This window comes from Littorina saxatilis, linkage group LG10, assembly GCF_037325665.1.
Source record: "Littorina saxatilis isolate snail1 linkage group LG10, US_GU_Lsax_2.0, whole genome shotgun sequence".
Classification (NCBI taxonomy): Eukaryota; Metazoa; Mollusca; class Gastropoda; order Littorinimorpha; family Littorinidae; genus Littorina; species Littorina saxatilis.
In genome coordinates, this window is record NC_090254.1 from 14,193,408 (window position 1) to 14,211,236 (window position 17,829).

Consider the following 17,829-nt stretch of genomic DNA (forward strand, 5'->3'; position numbering starts at 1 on the left):
TAAAAACAATATGTGTTTGGAATCAAGAACCGACAAGGAATAAGATGACATTGATTTTAAATCGATTTCGGACATTTAATTTTTATCATAATTTTCATATTTTTATTTTTCTAAGCTTGTTTTTAATCCGAATATAACTTATTTATATGTTTTTAAAATCAGAATATGATGAAGAATCAGATGAATTTACTTTAGCATCATTTTAATTTTTATTAAAAAAAATCAGATTTTTAATGACCAAACTCATTAATTAATGTTTCCCCCTCCACGCTGAAATGCAATGACAAAGTCCGGCCTTTGTTGTAGCTGAACAGAAATTCCAATCAATAAAAAATGAAGGCGTGACAGTGCCGCCTCAAATTTCACTAAAAGCCGGATATGACGTCATCAAAGACATTTATTCCAAAAAAGAACAAGAAGGGCAAAAAGCCCATACGACTCACATGCTTTACACATTTTTCCTACCAAAATACATGTGACCTTGACCAGGTCATCCAAGGTCATGCAACACAAAGCTGTTAATTCAAGACATAGGAAGTACAATGGTGCTTATTGGCTCTTTCTACCATGAGATATGGTCACTTTTAGTGGTTCACTACCTTATTTTGGTCACATTTCATAAGGGTCAAAGTGACCTTGACCTTGATCATATGTGACCGAATGTGTCTCATGATGAAAGCATAACATGTGCCCCACATAATTTTTAAGTTTGAAACAGTTATCTTCCATAGTTCAGGGTCAAGGTCACTTCAAAATATGTATACAATCCAACTTTGAAGAGCTCCTGTGACCTTGACCTTGAAGCAAGGTAAACCAAACTGGTATCAAAAGATGGGGCTTACTTTGCCCTATATATCATATATAGGTGAGGTATTGAATCTCAAAAACTTCAGAGAAAATGGGAAAAATATGAAAAATAGCTGTTTTTTAGGCAACATTTATGGCCCCTGCGACCTTGACCTTGAAGCAAGGTCAAGATGCTATGTATGTTTTTTGGGGCCTTGTCATCATACACCATCTTGCCAAATTTGGTACTGATAGACTGAATAGTGTCCAAGAAATATCCAACGTTAAAGTTTTCCGGACGGACGGACGGACGGACGACTCGGGTGAGTACATAGACTCACTTTTGCTTCGCATGTGAGTCAAAAAATGGTCCGGGGATATCATCTGGACGAATGTTTTTGTTTTTTGTTTGTTCGTTCATGGGCTGAAACTCCCACGGCTTTTACGTGTATGACCGTTTTTACCTCGCCATTTAGGCAGCCATACGCCGCTTTCGGAGGAGAAATGTTTTTGTTAAGTTTCATGAAGATCAGCCCAGTATTTTCTTCGGAATCGATCTACACACACACACAATCAATCAATCAATCAATGAGGCTTATATCGCGCATATTCCGTGGGTACAGTTCTAGGCGCTCTGCAGTGATGCCGTGTGAGATGAAATTTTATACGGCCAGTAGATTGCAGCCATGTCGGCGCATATTTACCTTTCACGGCCATATTCCAAGTCACACGGGTATGGTAGACAATTATTAACTGTGCCTAAGCAATTTTGCCAGGAAAGACCCTTTTGTCAATCGTGGGATCTTTAACGTGCACACCCAATGTAGTATACACGGGGGGTGGTTCGGACACCGAAGAGAGTCTGCACACAAAGTTGACTCTGTGAAATAAATTTCCGCCGAACCTGGGATCGAACTCGCGCTGACAGCGGCCAACTGAATAAAAATCCAGCGCGCTACCAACTGAGCTATATCCCCGCCCCACACACACACACATACACACACACACACACACATGCATACACTACGACACTCGTCTCGATTCCCCGTCTATGTTAAAACATTTAGTCAAAACTTGTCTAAATGTAAAAAGAGAGAAAAAAAGAAAAGGCCTTAATCGAATCCGGATTTCCGGCATACTGGAAGAATCCTACCCATGTTAATGTTGTTGAATCCTACTGCGTGTGTGTTCCATCAGGTAAATAATGATGATTTAGGAAATGTGACCCCGTTACGACTTTGAAATCTTTCGAGGGTCAACCAAACTTGCAAGACGACCGATTGCTCACAACTTATACTCTCCTAGGTGCCTAAGTCGATCCAAGAGTTAAATAACAATTACGATTATTAATTTCTTCCCTTGTAACAGCTCAATGTGCTTGGCAGCAACAAAACACACACACATACACACACACACACACACACACACACACACACACACACACACACACACATACACACTTGTGTTGGATACCTTACCTAGATTGCCTTTTTGCACATTCGTAGTGTCAATATTACAGTTTTTGCATTGACAACTTCTACCGTATGGACCATCTGCACACAAAAAATCAATCAATCAATTTTACAACTACAATACGTTTTTATAATTACTTTTCACTTTGACAAAATGCACGAGTAAGGTCATCTTTTTATTATTTGTTTTCTTTATTCTCTTTTACCCCTCCTGTTAATCTTTAGACATTAATGCATCCTGACCTCAGCACCTCTCTCTCTCTCTCTCTCTCTCTCTCTCTCTCTCTCTCTCTCTCTCTCTCTCTCTCTCTCTCTCTCTCTCTCTCAGAAAACGGCGTGTTTGTACGCGTGCACGTGTGTGTGTATGCATGCGTGTGTGTGTGCGTGTATGTGTGTGTGTGTGTGTGTGTGTTTGGAAGAAGCTCCCGCTAATACACGCGGCCCAGCCCTGTTGTCCATACATGTATCTCTCGACACCCGGCTTCTTTTAAGACGACCTCCATCCCTGACACTTTCTGATGTTGCAGTTGCTGCTTGATTTTGTGTCCAGATCAAGGTCATTCCCTCTCGTTTCAACGACACATTGTAGTAGGTATCTGCTTGCACCTTGGGAGCGCCGTGTGCCAAGTCTGCGTTGTTGGGGTCGTTTTGGTTATTCCTTTGTTTGTTCTCTGGTGACGACTTACTCGCGGGTGGGGTCCCTGTTCCATCCTAAAAGAGAGCATGCCACGATAAGCTCTTATTACAATCAAACTTATGATGAAGTCTGCAACTTAGCTGGTTAAAAAAAGAAGAAGAATATTTGACTGACAGTAAACATTCTTGTGAGTTGTTTTTTGCTACTGGTGATAAGTGGGGGTCGGCTCACACGGACACATGTTTCAATACAGTCTAGGGGAGAAACTGGTCACAAAGCACCCAGTACATGACAGAGAGAGTAAAATCACCAAAATCAAAGAAAATACCTAGATCATTAAAAAAAATGTGGTATATTTAAATTTACTGTGAAAATGCTAGCAAAAATGGCGACTCAAAACGGGAAAGCACACTCGGAGCGTCTTTGCCGACTTACCTCACGTTCTGTGTTGTTGTAGTATCAAAGTTCTAGCTTCAAAAACATCCGAGATAACCTCAACGTTACGTTTTTATGAAACAAACATGACCCCGCTATGACCCAAACGGACGGACACATATCATATGAATCCTAAGACTCATCAATTATTCAAGTGAGTCAATAACCAAAACTCTCTCTCTCTCTCTCTCTCTCTCTCTCTCTCTCTCTCTCTCTCTCTCTCTCTCTCTCTCTCTCTCTCTCTCTCTCTCTTCCCTCCCCTCTCTTCATTATTAATCGCATTACGAATCCAAAGGCGCATGGAATTAATATATATACACACAATCAAAGTTGTGAAAGAAACAACTGCAAGTCAGCAGAGACTTACTTCCGAGATTTTAAAAATCTCTTAGCAGAGCACAGGAGAGAGAGAGAGAGAAAAGTGTCCTTTCACAGACAGCCCTATTGGGAAAATCAGACCCTCCTCGACGAGACCGAGATTTCAAATGGGGAGAGAGTATCACCAGAGATTAATCTAGTCCAGAGGAGGACAATTATTTTACTACCGTGGTCAGACACATGTTTGCCAATATCAAAATAAGTCTGTGGAGGTTTAAATGTAAACTTTTTCCAGTCTCGTAAGTTCCTTCCTAGTCGGGCCCGGTGTAATATCCCGTATCGTCCCAACCCTGAGAAGGGCCCCAAGGGGACCTTTTCAAAGCTAACAAGTCGCGTAAGACGAAATTACTACATTTAGTCAAGCTGTCGAACTCACGGAATGAAACTGAACGCACTGTATTTTTTTCACCAAGACAGTACAGCTTCGTCAATCCCCGCGAGAAGGAAATCGCTCACCTCCCACGTGCAAAACGCAGTGCTAGTGATATGCACACGCCAAAGAATAGCGCCGTAGCGTATTGTGCTAAGCAGGAAAGCGCGCTTTTCTGTATTCGTGTTAACTTTCTGAGCTTGTTTTGAATACAACCTGTCATATCTATATGTTTTTGGAATCAGGAAACGATAAAGAATTAGATGAAATAATTTTTGGATCGATTTCTTAAATTTTAATCGTAAGACTAATTAATCTATTTTCGTTAATTGTGATCACATTTTAAGAGTAAACATAACATATGTATATATTTTTAGATTCAGAATGTCATGAAGAATACGAGGCAATCAATTTTAAATCTGTTTGCGAAAAATCGATTTTAATGACAACTTTAATGAGCAAACTCATTAATTAATTTGTAAGCCTCCAAGCTAAAAAATGAGAGCGCGACAGTGCCGCCTCAACTTTCACGAAAAGCCGGATATGACGTCATCAAAGACATTTATCAAAAAAATGAAAAAAACGTCTGGGGATATCATACCCAGGAACTCCCGTGTAAAATTTCATGAAGATCGGTCTAGTAGTTTTCTCTAAATCGCTCTACACACACACACACACACACACACACACACACACACACACACACACACATACCACACCCTCGTCTCGATTCCCCCCTCTACGTTAAAACTTGACTAAATGTAAAAAGGGCCTCCGGGGGACTTTTCAGAGCTATTATTATAGTATTAAGGGCCTCCGGGGGACTTTTTCAGCACTAAAAAGGTCCGCCTTTAGCGACAAAGTCTCTTTTTCGATTGGCCCCCCTACAGCAAGATCTATACTCGGGGACCATGTCCATGACTTCGACCGCTTCGCAACGCCTTGGTGACGTTGGATAGTGACGTCACTTTGTTCTTAACGTAAAGCTGGTTCAAGATGGACGACAGCTTGTTTGCTAAAATTGCAAACTACAAACGCGATAAAACTTATTCTTTTACAACAAAAGAATGTGGAGATGTTCATGCTGCAAAGGCGAAGAAGCGGAAGCTAAGATGTAGGTAAAAGTGCTGTTGGGGGCCAATCGAAAACGAGGCTTGATCGGTAAAGGCGGACCTTTTCAGAGCTGAAAAAGTCCTCCGGAGGCCCTGTATAGCTCTGAAACGTCCCCCGGGGGCCCTTTTTAGCTATGAAAAAGTAGACAGGCGCTGTAGTTCTTTGTGATGCAGCTGTTCACGTGAAAATAAACTAGACAGGCGCGTTTAGCTGTAGTTCTTCGTGATGCAGCTGTTCACCATTCTGATAATCATCGGTCCACGGCTATCGCCAGTTTCCCTTTGACAGCATGCTGAATTATTGCGCGAATCTATCGAAACAAGAATACAGAGTTATCTCCCATGTTTTTCGCGAGCACTGATCTAAATTTGAGATCAGTGTTCGCGAGACGAAAATGATTGCAGATTGGCCGACTTCGACAGTGATCTCCGTTCTGTTCTTCAAAGTCATGAGGAAGACATCGTTGTAACTCTAAGGTCAAAACAAGTCGAAATTTTGAGACTGCTGTCGGAAGGAGACCGTGATATAGGGTTGCATCACTCTCAACTGGTTACCAAAAAAATCGTCTGCTCCGGCGCGCGCCGAAGCCAAAGTTGATTATCACGTGACACTTTAGAGTTGTTTGCACAGTAAATACATCCGCGAAAGATAGCTCGCTTGAAACTGTCTTACATATCAATTCCTTTGTAATTTAAAAATTACATAACACCATTTTAAATCATTATCGACGATCGCGAATCTGCTTAGGCCTAAAAAAAAAAATAGGTGTGGTTACGGTAACCCGACCTACCCTATTTTTTGGGGCCGACCCTATAACTTTTTATTACATTTGTCAAAAAAATACCCAAAAAAACAAGTAAACGAGTGCAGAAAACGCAATGAAAGCGAAAGCGCCCGAGTCGCACACTTATTTCCCTGTCAAGTAGGTTTAATTTGTACACATTAGAAAAAAAAGTAAAAACAACAAAAAAAGTGATTGCCTACCTACCTACCCTATTATTTTTGGCTATGTTACCGTAACCACACCTATTATTTTTTTTGGCCTTATATCCATAACACAATAATTACGAAAAGATCTAAATATGTAAAAACAAGAGGCGAAGCCATCAAGGCTCACGTAAGAAATCGACAAACAGTAACACAAACTCAATCACTCCGTCACACACACACACACACACACACACACACACACACACACACACACACACACACACACAGAAAGAGCATAGGTGAAACTGTGCAAGAAAGCGAGACACTAGATCTAGATCTGTCTGTCTGCATGTAGCCTACTTACAGGGACACGATCACTGCCAACTAGTCTCGGCCCGCTCAAAATAATAATGACGCGAGACTTTCAGTACTTCCTTCGCGTGACGTCTAACCCTCTTACGTCATAATGTGACGTCAATGTAATGTGACGTCTTCAAATGTAAGAGTTTCTACCACAGACATACACACGCACGCACGCACATACGCACGCACGCACGCACGCACAGACAGACAAAGTTACGATCGCATAGGCTACACTTACGTGAGCCAAAAATCGATTTCCTCTCCAGAGAAGGAAAACAAAGGCATCCTGTCAGGGATAGAATGAGACCCGAAGGGAAGTAACTTATTCTTGACCTGAGTTCAGGATGGCTGTTCACGTGAAAATAAACTAGACAGGCGCGTTTAGGTGTAGTTCTTTGTGATGCAGCTGTTCACGTGAAAACTACTTTTAATGTAAGAAAGGTCAGTTATATCCTCACCGTATGCAGCAAACAGCTTGCTTTTACATGATGAGGTAGTATCTGTTCAATGTCCCCGTGACCGCAGATACATTTTACACTGATATCTATAAAGCGGGAAAACCACTCTTAGTCTTACTCTTAGGCCGCGATTCTTTAAAGCTAAAGAGGAATAACCGTGCCAGATGTCTTGTTCAAATACCTCTACAGGAGTGTTGACCGTCGGTTTTTTGTTCAATCGTCTCTCAGTTACTTCCCTTGGAGTGGATGACACCTCACTCTGATCCTTTTCCGAACGGCGTCGTGCAGTGATTTTCTTCCGACCATACCAATCCAGTGGCGCCGGAGATAACTCTGTGATATTGGGATCTAGTTTTCCTTCCACTCTTCCCTGCGTCTGTTGGGCTGCCATGCTAGCGTGGCCCAACCCGTCGACTGAAAAAGAATGAAAAGATAGTTTGAGGGTATTATTCTCTCCGCTTTTCCGTGCTTTTGTTGGACCAGCCTTGTCCAAACCCCTGACTGAAAATGAGTGAAATTATGGTCTGAGAATAACTACACCTCTTAAAGATCTTTGCAGGAAGAATCCCCAGCATTGTTTCTCTCTCTCCTTGAGGTTGGACGACAGTACCACTCAAGCAGGTCCTAATGATCTTTGCGGAAGAAATCCCATCTCTCTCTCTCTCTCTCTCTCTCTCTCTCTCTCTCTCTCTCTCTCTCTCTCTCTCTCTCTCTCTCTCTCTCTCTCTCTCTCTCTCTCTCTCTCTTCCATTCATGTATTTTCTACTACTTTTCTCATTTATTATTACTGTATGTTTGATGTTTCTATGATTCTAGTCGGGCGCACGCGTGAATATGTGTTTGTGTGAATGTAAAGGGCACATTGTAAGATTAAGCCTATGGCCTAAAATGTCTACCCTTTATGTAAATAAAATGTTCTAAGTCTAAGTCTAAGTCTAAGTCTAAGTCTCTCTCTCTCTCTCTCTCTCTCTCTCTCTCTCTCTCTCTCTCTCTCTCTCTCTCTCTCTCTGAGTCTCTATGTCTGAGTAGTTTAACGCCTTTTGATTTGCCACACTTAGTATTACGTCAAAGATATGCTGTGCATTGTATGTTCTGAACATATTTTTGTTGTACTATTGCTACATGTTCGATTGCTACCAGCTTGTATTTATAATTACCTGCATAGTATGCATTTGATTTTATGAATAACCACATATGTATGCTCTTCATGCCTCATCTTCATCATTATCATCATCATCATCGTCATCATCATCATCATCATCGTCATCTTTATTATCACGTGCTGAAGTTTTCCGACCTCCTTTTGTTGGTTAACTTTTTAACTTTTTAAAACATTTTTAATTATATAATTGTGTGTCTATGCGTCCCAAGGACAGATTGTAAGAAAAGGCGCAGCCTTAAATCTTAATCCTTGTTAAATAAAGTATAAAGTTCAATTCAATTCTCTCTCTCTCTCTCTCTCTCTCTCTCTCTCTCTCTCTCTCTCTCTCTCTCTCTCTCTCTCTCTCTCTCTCTCTCTCTCTCTCTCTCTCTCTCTCTCTCTCTCTCTCTCTCTCTCTCTCTCTCTCTCTCTCTCTCTCTCTCTCTCTCTCCGTTTGAGGTGAGTTTCTGGCGAATCTTGGGAATCCACTCCGCCTTATTAATCTAGACGCACACGGCACGATTAACTCGAAAACGTACCACAATTAATTCAAGTCAAAGTGAGTGAATGCGCTTCAGGGCTTTGCTTTCCTCCGGTGTTCGAAAAAAAACCAGTAGTTCAGACGGCAAGACGGCCGTGGCCTGGAAACCGCTTCGCGTACATAAACAAGGAAAGTAACTCAGTCACAAAGATTGCTTTTCCTTTGCTGTTTACGACATTTTGTTAAGCTTTTATGGCACTTGCTTTTGTAAAGTGTAGGTAGTACTTTTGCGGAGTAGCATTACTTGTAACGCAGAATCTTATGGTATACATTTGGAAGCGACCCGAGGGCCATTTGTCTTAGGTATTATCCCTTAACTTTAAATAACTTTAAAACTGTACCATGTCAACGGTTGCAGCTGCATTTTAACGCGACGGAGGCAAGGAGATACAAGTCAGGACCATTCCTCGTTTAAGGCAATTTAGTAAGCAATGATTCACTAAATATGAAGCAAGCTTGCTCCATCTGTCCGTTTGTTTTGGTACGTGGCACCTGTAGCTCTTCTTTCTGTTCTGTCGTCTGTCTCCCCTGGGGAAACTGTTTAGTAGAATCGTGACTTCTTCGCCTTCGTTAACCCTCTTGGCACTGCATAAATTTAAAAGCGTTCACCAAATATTGGCGTTTATAGAGCCTGCAAAACCAAAAATGGGTAAGCTTACTGTTTGTATTTTAATTGCAAGTTGTCTAAAAAAACCAGAGTTAGACACAGAAAACTATAGTATATATATCATTGGAAAGAAGAAAGCTTCAGCTATGCAATGAAATGTGTTTGATTTGCAGTAATACCTGAATGTACAGAGTATAAAGATGATAGATAAACACGCCGCATAGTGGCGGAAGTAATGGTGAACAAAAAAATGTTAATGTAAACAAGCCAAAATCGACGATCAAATTCAGTCAGATCTGATCAACTGTTGTTCTACAAATGCGACCACGTGCATCTTGTTCATTTACAAACAGAAATAAATGCATATTTGTGACCATCCACCACGGAATGAGTCTCATGTCACCTTTGCATGATTTTCATATTTTTACATTTTTCTAAAGCGTTTTTTATGCTCTATCCAGTGGTGAAACCCGTTTTAGAAAAGAGCAAAAACTGTTTGAGTTATAAGCCTGTGACTAAGGTAACCCGCACACTGTTACCAGACACTCTCCGGACTTACAAGCCTAGCGCAGAACCGCGCGAGGTGACATACGACTCATTCCGTGGTGGAGGGTCACATTTACCTTCCTAATTTAACTGTCAACAACATACTCCTCACAGGTAAATTGACCATTATCTTCCTGCTCCTTGTCGCTATCAATATCTCTCATTTTTGCAAGATCGGAAATGATGAAGAAACATAATAAAAAACGCTGGCGCTGGACCCGAGTACTCTTCAGACTGTCCAGTATGAGAATTTTTGTCTTGTGCACGTGGATTTAAAAAAAAAAATTATTTATTTATTTTACACAATTAAAAAAATTATTAGAGTAAAATAAAACATTAAAACGTTCATAATAAACAATAGTAAACAAGAATTAAAAAATAAATAAATAAATAAATTGATCGCCCATTGAATCGAACCCGGATCACTTGGATTAAAAAAAAGTAAACAAGAATTAAAAATAAAAAAAATAGACCGCCCATGCCGGGAATCGAACCCGGATCACTTTGGCCATAGACTCTCTCGTGCTCTCTGTCTCTCTTTCACCGAGACCAAACCGTGCATTGTAGTTTCTTTGCCGAGACCATATCCCCACCCGTTGGCTGGCTTGCAAATCATGCTTTTCTCGTCACTCTGTGACGTGTTCGGCTCAAGCCGCCCAAGTCCCCCCTTTAGTTCAGTGACTGGCTGTTCGCAAAACGAACAGCCTCCCACCGCAAAAACTCCCCCCGTTAAGAGTCGTTTTGGTGGAATATTTCGCATTTAGGTCCCAGGTAACATTATGAAGTTTTAATACGATCAATCGGACCTATTATCAAGTTAGTGTATCAACTTTTGAAAGAACTGCGCCCAGTAGTTTCCCAGCAATAAGCTGTTAAGTCGAGACAGATACACAGACAGACACACATCTGTTGGACCCTCCTACTGCGTACTCGGGGACAAGCCTTCTGATTGGCCAGCTATAGATAGTCGTGAGCAAGGCAAGGTGACCTTGTGACGTGGCTCATCGTGCTCCGCCGAAAAAGCCACGATCGTGGCCCATCGTGCCATTTTTTCGTATCTTAATATCGTCACAAGTTAGAGTTATGCGGAACAATTTAAGCATCCCACCCGAGAGAACAAGAAGCGTGGAAATGGCGTACAAGAAGTGAACGCCGTTTGTTCATTTTGAATGTTTCTTATCCCCGAGTACGCTAGTACTTGGGCTCAGCAGACTTTAATTGTGTGTCTGTCTGTCTGTGTATCTGTCTGTCTGTCTGTCTCGACTTAACAGCTTATTGCTGGGAAACTATTGGGCGCAGTTCGTTCAAAAGTTGATACACTAACTTGATAATAGGTCCGATTGGTCGTATTAAAACTTCATAATGTTACATGGGACCTAAATGCGAAATAAACCACAAAAACGACTTGGCGGTGGGAGGAATTCACACCGGCGGGGCAACACGCAGCCTGATAGAACAGCCAGCCAGCGCGCTAGTTTCCCGCATCATCACACGCACGCAGAGGATTTTTGTAGGTCAGGTTGTGGGAAAGTCCACCCTTAATGTTCCACAGGGGAACTGGTTGTGTTTGTATTGTTTATTTTCTCACAGTGATGTTGATGGTTTTTACAGTGCCGTTTTGAAAGAATATTTTCCGAATTTGGGGCACACTTTTGACTTTTGGTTCGTTTATCTCGTCGAAGTAACATTCGAGTGTTTCTAAATCAAAACCTTCCAACACCGCTGGTGCAGATTAGACCTGCCTGGCTGTCTGCGTGCGTGTAGAGCTGAAGACGAAGCCTCAACCGCCAGCCAGCCAGCGGATACTGTCGTCACAAAAAGACGTCATGACAAAGTTACACGCAAAGCGAAAGAGACTTTGACGTCATTTACTTTTGTTTGGAATTTTCCGTCTGTTCCTAGCTTGTCAGTGAAGACCTGACGTGAGTAAGCTTACCCAAAACGTCTGTTCTCTATTCACATTGCAGCTGTGAAATAATCAGTCTTGTGTCTCGGTCGTGTAGGTACAGAGTTTGCTTCTGCAATCATTGTGTTCGTGTTGATGACGGCTTCATAAGACAAAGCAGCGAATCTATCGTGAGGAAGACGTTTATGTACAAATCACCGAACCCAACCCATTTTTTGTGTGCATTTTTCTGAAGAATAAACTGCATGTGGTTAATTTCATCCGTTTAATGCTTGTCGAAACGAGCCATAAGGCTTTAGAATAAAAGATTTCACGCATTGCTTGGCCATCTGATCACAGATGAGGTCGCAGTTTGTAGGTTGAATCTATGAATCGGCCAGAGATAGATCTGCATTTCTGGTCAGAAACCAACATTCACACCACAGGCATTCCAAACATTTATATTGTTAAGTTATGAAGAGGGTCGGCAGTATATTTTTCACTGTGATCAAATAAAAGAGAAAGGCCAGTCACCACGCACATCCTCGGCTCGCATGCAATGTATTTATATAGCAAAGGGAATGCCTGTAATTCACACAGAGCAATCACTTGGTCTTAAACGTGCACAAGACAAAAACTTTCATACTGGGGGAGCGAGCCAGTCTGAAGAGTATTCGGGTCCAGCGCGAGCGTTTTTTATTCTCTCAGAGACTAGCGGAGGCTTGCTCCCCCATAACAAAACTCACCAGCACAGTCATTCAGCAGAATAGCTGCTCCGACGAGCAGTAAAGGCGAAAACACAAAATTCATTGCATTAAATTCAAAGCAAACTGCTTTCTTGCGAAAGACACAAATGAAGTTTGTTCCCCCATCTTTAACGAACTGGAAAATTGTGTTGAGCAAAATGACCCAATCGCAGTAAAATGCACACCTTGACGTCATTGTTTGTTAAAATACATTCGAGCGTTCGAGTCTCGGTCACGGTCACCGAACGACGTAGTCTTTGAAAGCCTGGAAGAAATTACAGAAGCGAGCTTTTTCATGATCCGCTCTAACTGAGACCATTATTTTTAATAATCACTGAGACGAGGTGTGTAACCTCTTTTTATACAACTCCTGCAATGCAACCGAGGGGTGGATTAAATCTAGTTGATTATTTTTAGACAAGTGAGAAATTAGAACGAACTACTTTGATTACACCAAAAATCACACGTGGATTATTCGAAGTAAGAATAAAGAGGGCTAACAAATAATCAACACTAGAATTTATTTTTAGAACATTTGAAACCCAGACGATTGGACCCTGTTGCGGAAGAATACGTACAACGTTGACTCAAAACTGTAACAACAATGGCTGACGTGTATGAAGTAGCCTACACGCATACCTCGCCAGGTTTGTTTCTGTGACTAGTCGACAGACGATGCCATTTGCTTTGTGTGTGTTTTTGTTGTTGCTTACTGTACGTGTAAAATCCAGTTCTTTAACAGGCAACAAACCTTGTAAATTTCCAGAAGCTGCAATCTGAAGCGACCTATCTCTGATTCTAGCAGACGATCTCTCCAATGTTTAACACAAAATCAGCAAACTCTCCTGTCACATAGAACGTCCATTATATAGTGCAATGTTGAAATGAAGTTACCGGTCTGAAACATTTAGTCGTTTCTTCTGAGACAATCCTTGTTCTCTTATCATCTACAGATTTACCGCAGTCTTCACCACGCGAATTCACAACAGAAGTCAGACTTTCGAACATATATACAATCTACGTAGGCAAGCACGATACGTCATGACGTCATATGATTCCTAGCATATTGACGTAATGCTAAACATCAGGTTATCCCGAGTTTTCTCCGTAATACATGTCCGTGGGTTTTTCAATGTTCGGTTATTTCCGTGGCTTCATGCGGAAAGGGAACCGTCGTCTGCTATCAACGACATGGACCATTCTGGTCCTTGTTGCTGACAAAAACATGATTTTAACTATTGTGTTTTAATCGTAGCAATGGGGTCCGATATTTAGACCAGACAAGTATAATGCCGACGAGTCGGAGACTAAGAATAAAGTAAAAGAATAGGGACTATTTGAATGACGAACATTTGCAGGGCCGGACTACCGGGGGGTTATGGGGGTTGCGCAACCCCCCCCCCCCCCAGCCTAAACATGTACCTTACTTATTTAATTTTTTATTTTATTATTGGTTATTTTATGCCGTTTCATGCAAGGAGCGACCATTTTCCTATCTCAGAATATGACCTACCCGTCAGCTTCAGGAGGCTTCGCCCCCTGACCCCCACAACGAGGGGGGGGGGTGGGTTCTAGGGTTTCCGGACCCCCCCCCCCCCCCAGCCAAAAAATAAAAATATTGAATGAGGTATGCATTTCTTTATTTTACATTGAGTTTCAATTTTTGGGGTATTAATCAGTGACAAAATCTGCTGCCTGAAACTGGTAATGATCATCCTCAGAATGCACCAGATTGCACCATTTTGCATTCTTTTTTTCAAAATTTTCTGGGGGGGGGGCATGCCCCCGGACCCCCCTAGCAAGCTAGGCGCTTTGCGCCGTCGGCTCAGCACTTCGCGCCTTCACACCCATATCTTCACAATATACTTTTGAAAAAAAACAGTCATAAAATGAACTGATCCGCCCCTGCCGCCAGGGGGGACATCCCCCTGGGCCACCACTGGCAACCCCCCCCCCCCCTCCTCTTCGCCTAGTCCGGCCCTGATTTGACACTCTGAGTGATTAGGCTGAAATGAAATTGCGTACAAAATGTCGTCTGCATGACTGCATGTTTGACCCGTGTTGTTCGTTGTATAAATAGCTTAAACAATGACCACGAGTTGATTACTGGAAAATAAACCACTCGTGGGTATTTGCAGCCGCTTGGTAAATCACTCGTGTGCTCCGCACACTCGTGAATTACCAAGCGGCTGCAAATACCCACTCGTGGGTATTTGCAGCCGCTCGTGGGTATTTGTACCCACTCGTGGGTATTTGCAGCCGCTTGGTAAATCACTCGTGTGCTCCGCACACTCGTGAATTACCAAGCGGCTGCAAATACCCACTCGTGGTTTATTTTCCAGTAATCAACTCGTGGTCATTGTTTAAGCTCTTTATTCCTCCCACAGGCACTCGTCACGAGGTGGGCGGGGCCCGCCCACTTTGATCCCGTCCGCTCGTGACGAGTGCCTGTGATTCCTCCTTTCTTCAGTTATTCAAAGAAAAAAGAGTTTTTGTGCGAAAGTTTGATCGAATCATATTCACTGACTCAACCAGTCTACCTGCGCAGGCGATTGAAAAATACGCGGTTGTATAGTTCAGGGAAAATCATTCAATTCTGTCAACACTTCTTGTCCGTTTCCCTGTTTTGGACTAAAATCAAGTACACAGTTATGTTGTTATTCTGCTGTGGCGGTAAAGGCAGATTGTGTGTGTTCTGTTCATGTTTTGGTATCGCTTAGGAAACACACCGTATACCCGGCTGCACTGTTAAAATCACCTCAGCCAATTTTTGGATGCGCACCTCAGCAAATTTTCTCACCCAGCACTGTAAGTTACTCCACAAAAACACCCATAATTTCACACATACGACATATCATAACATAAAAATTGTTTGCACTTTCGCCTAAGGTGTAAGTTCATCTTCTGATCGACCCGTTTCATGTTTTCAGTGTGTTTGTGAACGTTGTACTTCAAATATGTACACATATTGAAGCGTATTCTGAGTAAATTATGACTTTCCGTAGTTACTATAGAAATTCAAGCACCTGACAAGAGATGTACACACTTTTAATGTAATCAGTGGTAATTTCTTGACATCTGGGTCAAATTATATGATTTAAAATATAGCAGGAGCGTCATATTCTCTTAATGTGTGGGGACACTCGAAGATTTTTCGGCTGCACACCTCAGCCGTCTGTTTTTTTCTTCGGCTGCGCACCTCAGCCACACGTGGCTGCACACCTCAGCATTTGTTTCAAAGAAACAATCTGAAATCCATTGTGTACACATTGTGTATCCATCTAGGTGTATGGAAAATCATATTCTGCTTGTGTATGCCGATTGTGTGCGCGCTCTCTCTCTCTCTCTCTCTCTCTCTCTCTCTCTCTCTCTCTCTCTCTCTCTCTCTCTCTCTCTCTCTCTCTCTCTCTCTCTCTCTCTCTCTCTCCAAATTTGAATAATGATCCTAAGCAACACAACGCATATTTTTACACAACGCAACACAACTGGCAACACTCCATCACTAGCCACTCGTACTCAACAAAGCTGTCCATGTCAGTTACAGCAGACAACTCCATCTGCAAATACAGACGAAAAGTGTGGCTACAAGAATGAATTACATATTAAATGACAGAATCATGGACGAGTGATAACGAGTGTCTAGCCCAGAGCCTTCATTGATCAATACATTTAACTGTTCCAATTACATATTTCGATATTTATTCAAAAGAAAAGTATGTGATTAAAAATGCTTCCCCGTTTGATTTCTGGATCTGGATCTGAATGGTTACGTCGACAGTTCCCACTTCTGGTATTTGAAGTCGAAGGGGTAGCAAGCCAAAGCACCACCACTCATTGATAATTGCTATACCCTAATAAAGGGATTTTCTAAGATATTATTGTTGTGGCTATCCTGAAATAAAAAGCATGCTATTTTTCACCTGGCGTGAACCCTCTTCAACTCGCGGCAGAATTATTTTAATTGCTCGTAAATTTCAATCGTCAATTGCAATCGTCAATTTCAAGGAGACACTCTTTGAGGCCATGTTCAAGGGACACAACTTTTTTTTTACTTGTGATCGCTTACCTGTTCTCTCTGTTGCTACGAAATTACGTCCCCTGTCTGCTAAACTAATATCTACAGAAAAGAGTAGCATGATTAAACAAATTCAAACAACCGGGTTTCAGTGCCCATGCCCTAAACAGACTATGTTTTTGCCTAACGGATCCAATGCTCAATGAACAAAAGCACTGTCAGAACCCCTGAGCATTGATTTTAGTCTGTTTCTAGCCTCCAATTATCAATATTTAGTTATGCCAACTAAATGTTTCGATGTTTAGTAAGAAATAAAATAATTACCTGTTTAAAAACAATATTCACTGATGAGACCCAAAAGAAACAACGCGTGTAGTTTGCAGGAACTTCGCGCACTGCAATGCTCATCAATGATCCGTTTCAGTTCCGTTTCCGTCGTTGTCTCGGTTATGATAAGTTAGTAGAGACTGTGTTAAATTTTGTTCACAAGCTTTAGAAGAATTAGAAAGAAAGTCTGGAATGTGGACAGGGAGAAGGTTGGCGCCTATTACGCCTTCAGACGGGTCTATGTAGTCGGCTAGACGTTAAACAATTAAAAGAAACCCTCTATTATAGGCAAAATAGACACGAATCGAAGCTGAGGTGTGTCGCCGAGTTAGCATTAAAATGGCTGAGGTGCGTCGCCTAGCGCGGCTGAGGTGTGCAGCCGAAAAATCTTCGAGTGTCCCCACAGATTAAAGAAATATGACGCTCCTGCTATATTTTAAATCATATAATTTGACCCAGATGTCAAGGAATGACCACTGATTACATTAAAAGTGTGTTCATCTCTTGTCAGGTGCTTGAATTTCTATAGTAACTACGGAAAGTCATAATTTACTCAGAATACGCTTCAATAGGTGTAAATATTTGAAGTACAACGTTCACAAACACACTGAAAACATGAAACGGGTCGATCAGCAGATAAACTTACCCCTCAGGCGAAAGTGCAAACAATTTTTATGTTATGATATGTCGTGTGTGTGAAATTATTGGTGTTTTTGTGGAGTAACTTACAGCGCTGGGTGAGAAAATTTGCTGAGGTGATTTCACAGTGCAGCCGGGTATACGGTGTGGGAAATGTTCTAGGGGACTAGCAGACGAACTTTAGCACCCGTGTTCCAACGTTAAAAACTGTATGAAGTTCAGTTTTATGGGGCAAAATAATGTATGAAACCGCTGTATATTCCTTAAATTGATGAGATGTGTGCACTTGGTTGCGTGTGATCTGTTTATAAAATGAAATATTATCGAAAACTTACCGTCGGATTGCAGTCTTTTGTCAAAGCAACTCAGTTCAGAAAATTTGGAAGGGGAACTACTCTCGAGAGTTACTTGCCTTGGAAGTTTGCTTGCACTCATAAGAG

At 41.7% G+C, this 17,829-nt stretch overlaps 1 protein-coding gene across 1 annotated transcript in view; it reads right to left on the minus strand.

The window, feature by feature from the left end:
* LOC138977779 (uncharacterized) overlaps positions 1–12,539 on the minus strand; it is a 55,303-nt gene extending 42,764 nt beyond the window's left edge. Inside the window, exons 1-4 of the mRNA XM_070350384.1 lie at positions 12,409–12,539; positions 7,124–7,356; positions 2,720–2,969; positions 2,265–2,339 (exon numbers count right to left, since the gene is read on the minus strand). Of these exons, the coding sequence (XP_070206485.1) occupies positions 2,265–2,339; positions 2,720–2,969; positions 7,124–7,356; positions 12,409–12,472 (622 nt within the window). The 5' untranslated portion in view covers positions 12,473–12,539. The remainder of the gene's footprint in view (positions 1–2,264; positions 2,340–2,719; positions 2,970–7,123; positions 7,357–12,408) is intronic.
* Between the last annotated feature and the right edge of the window lie 5,290 nt (positions 12,540–17,829).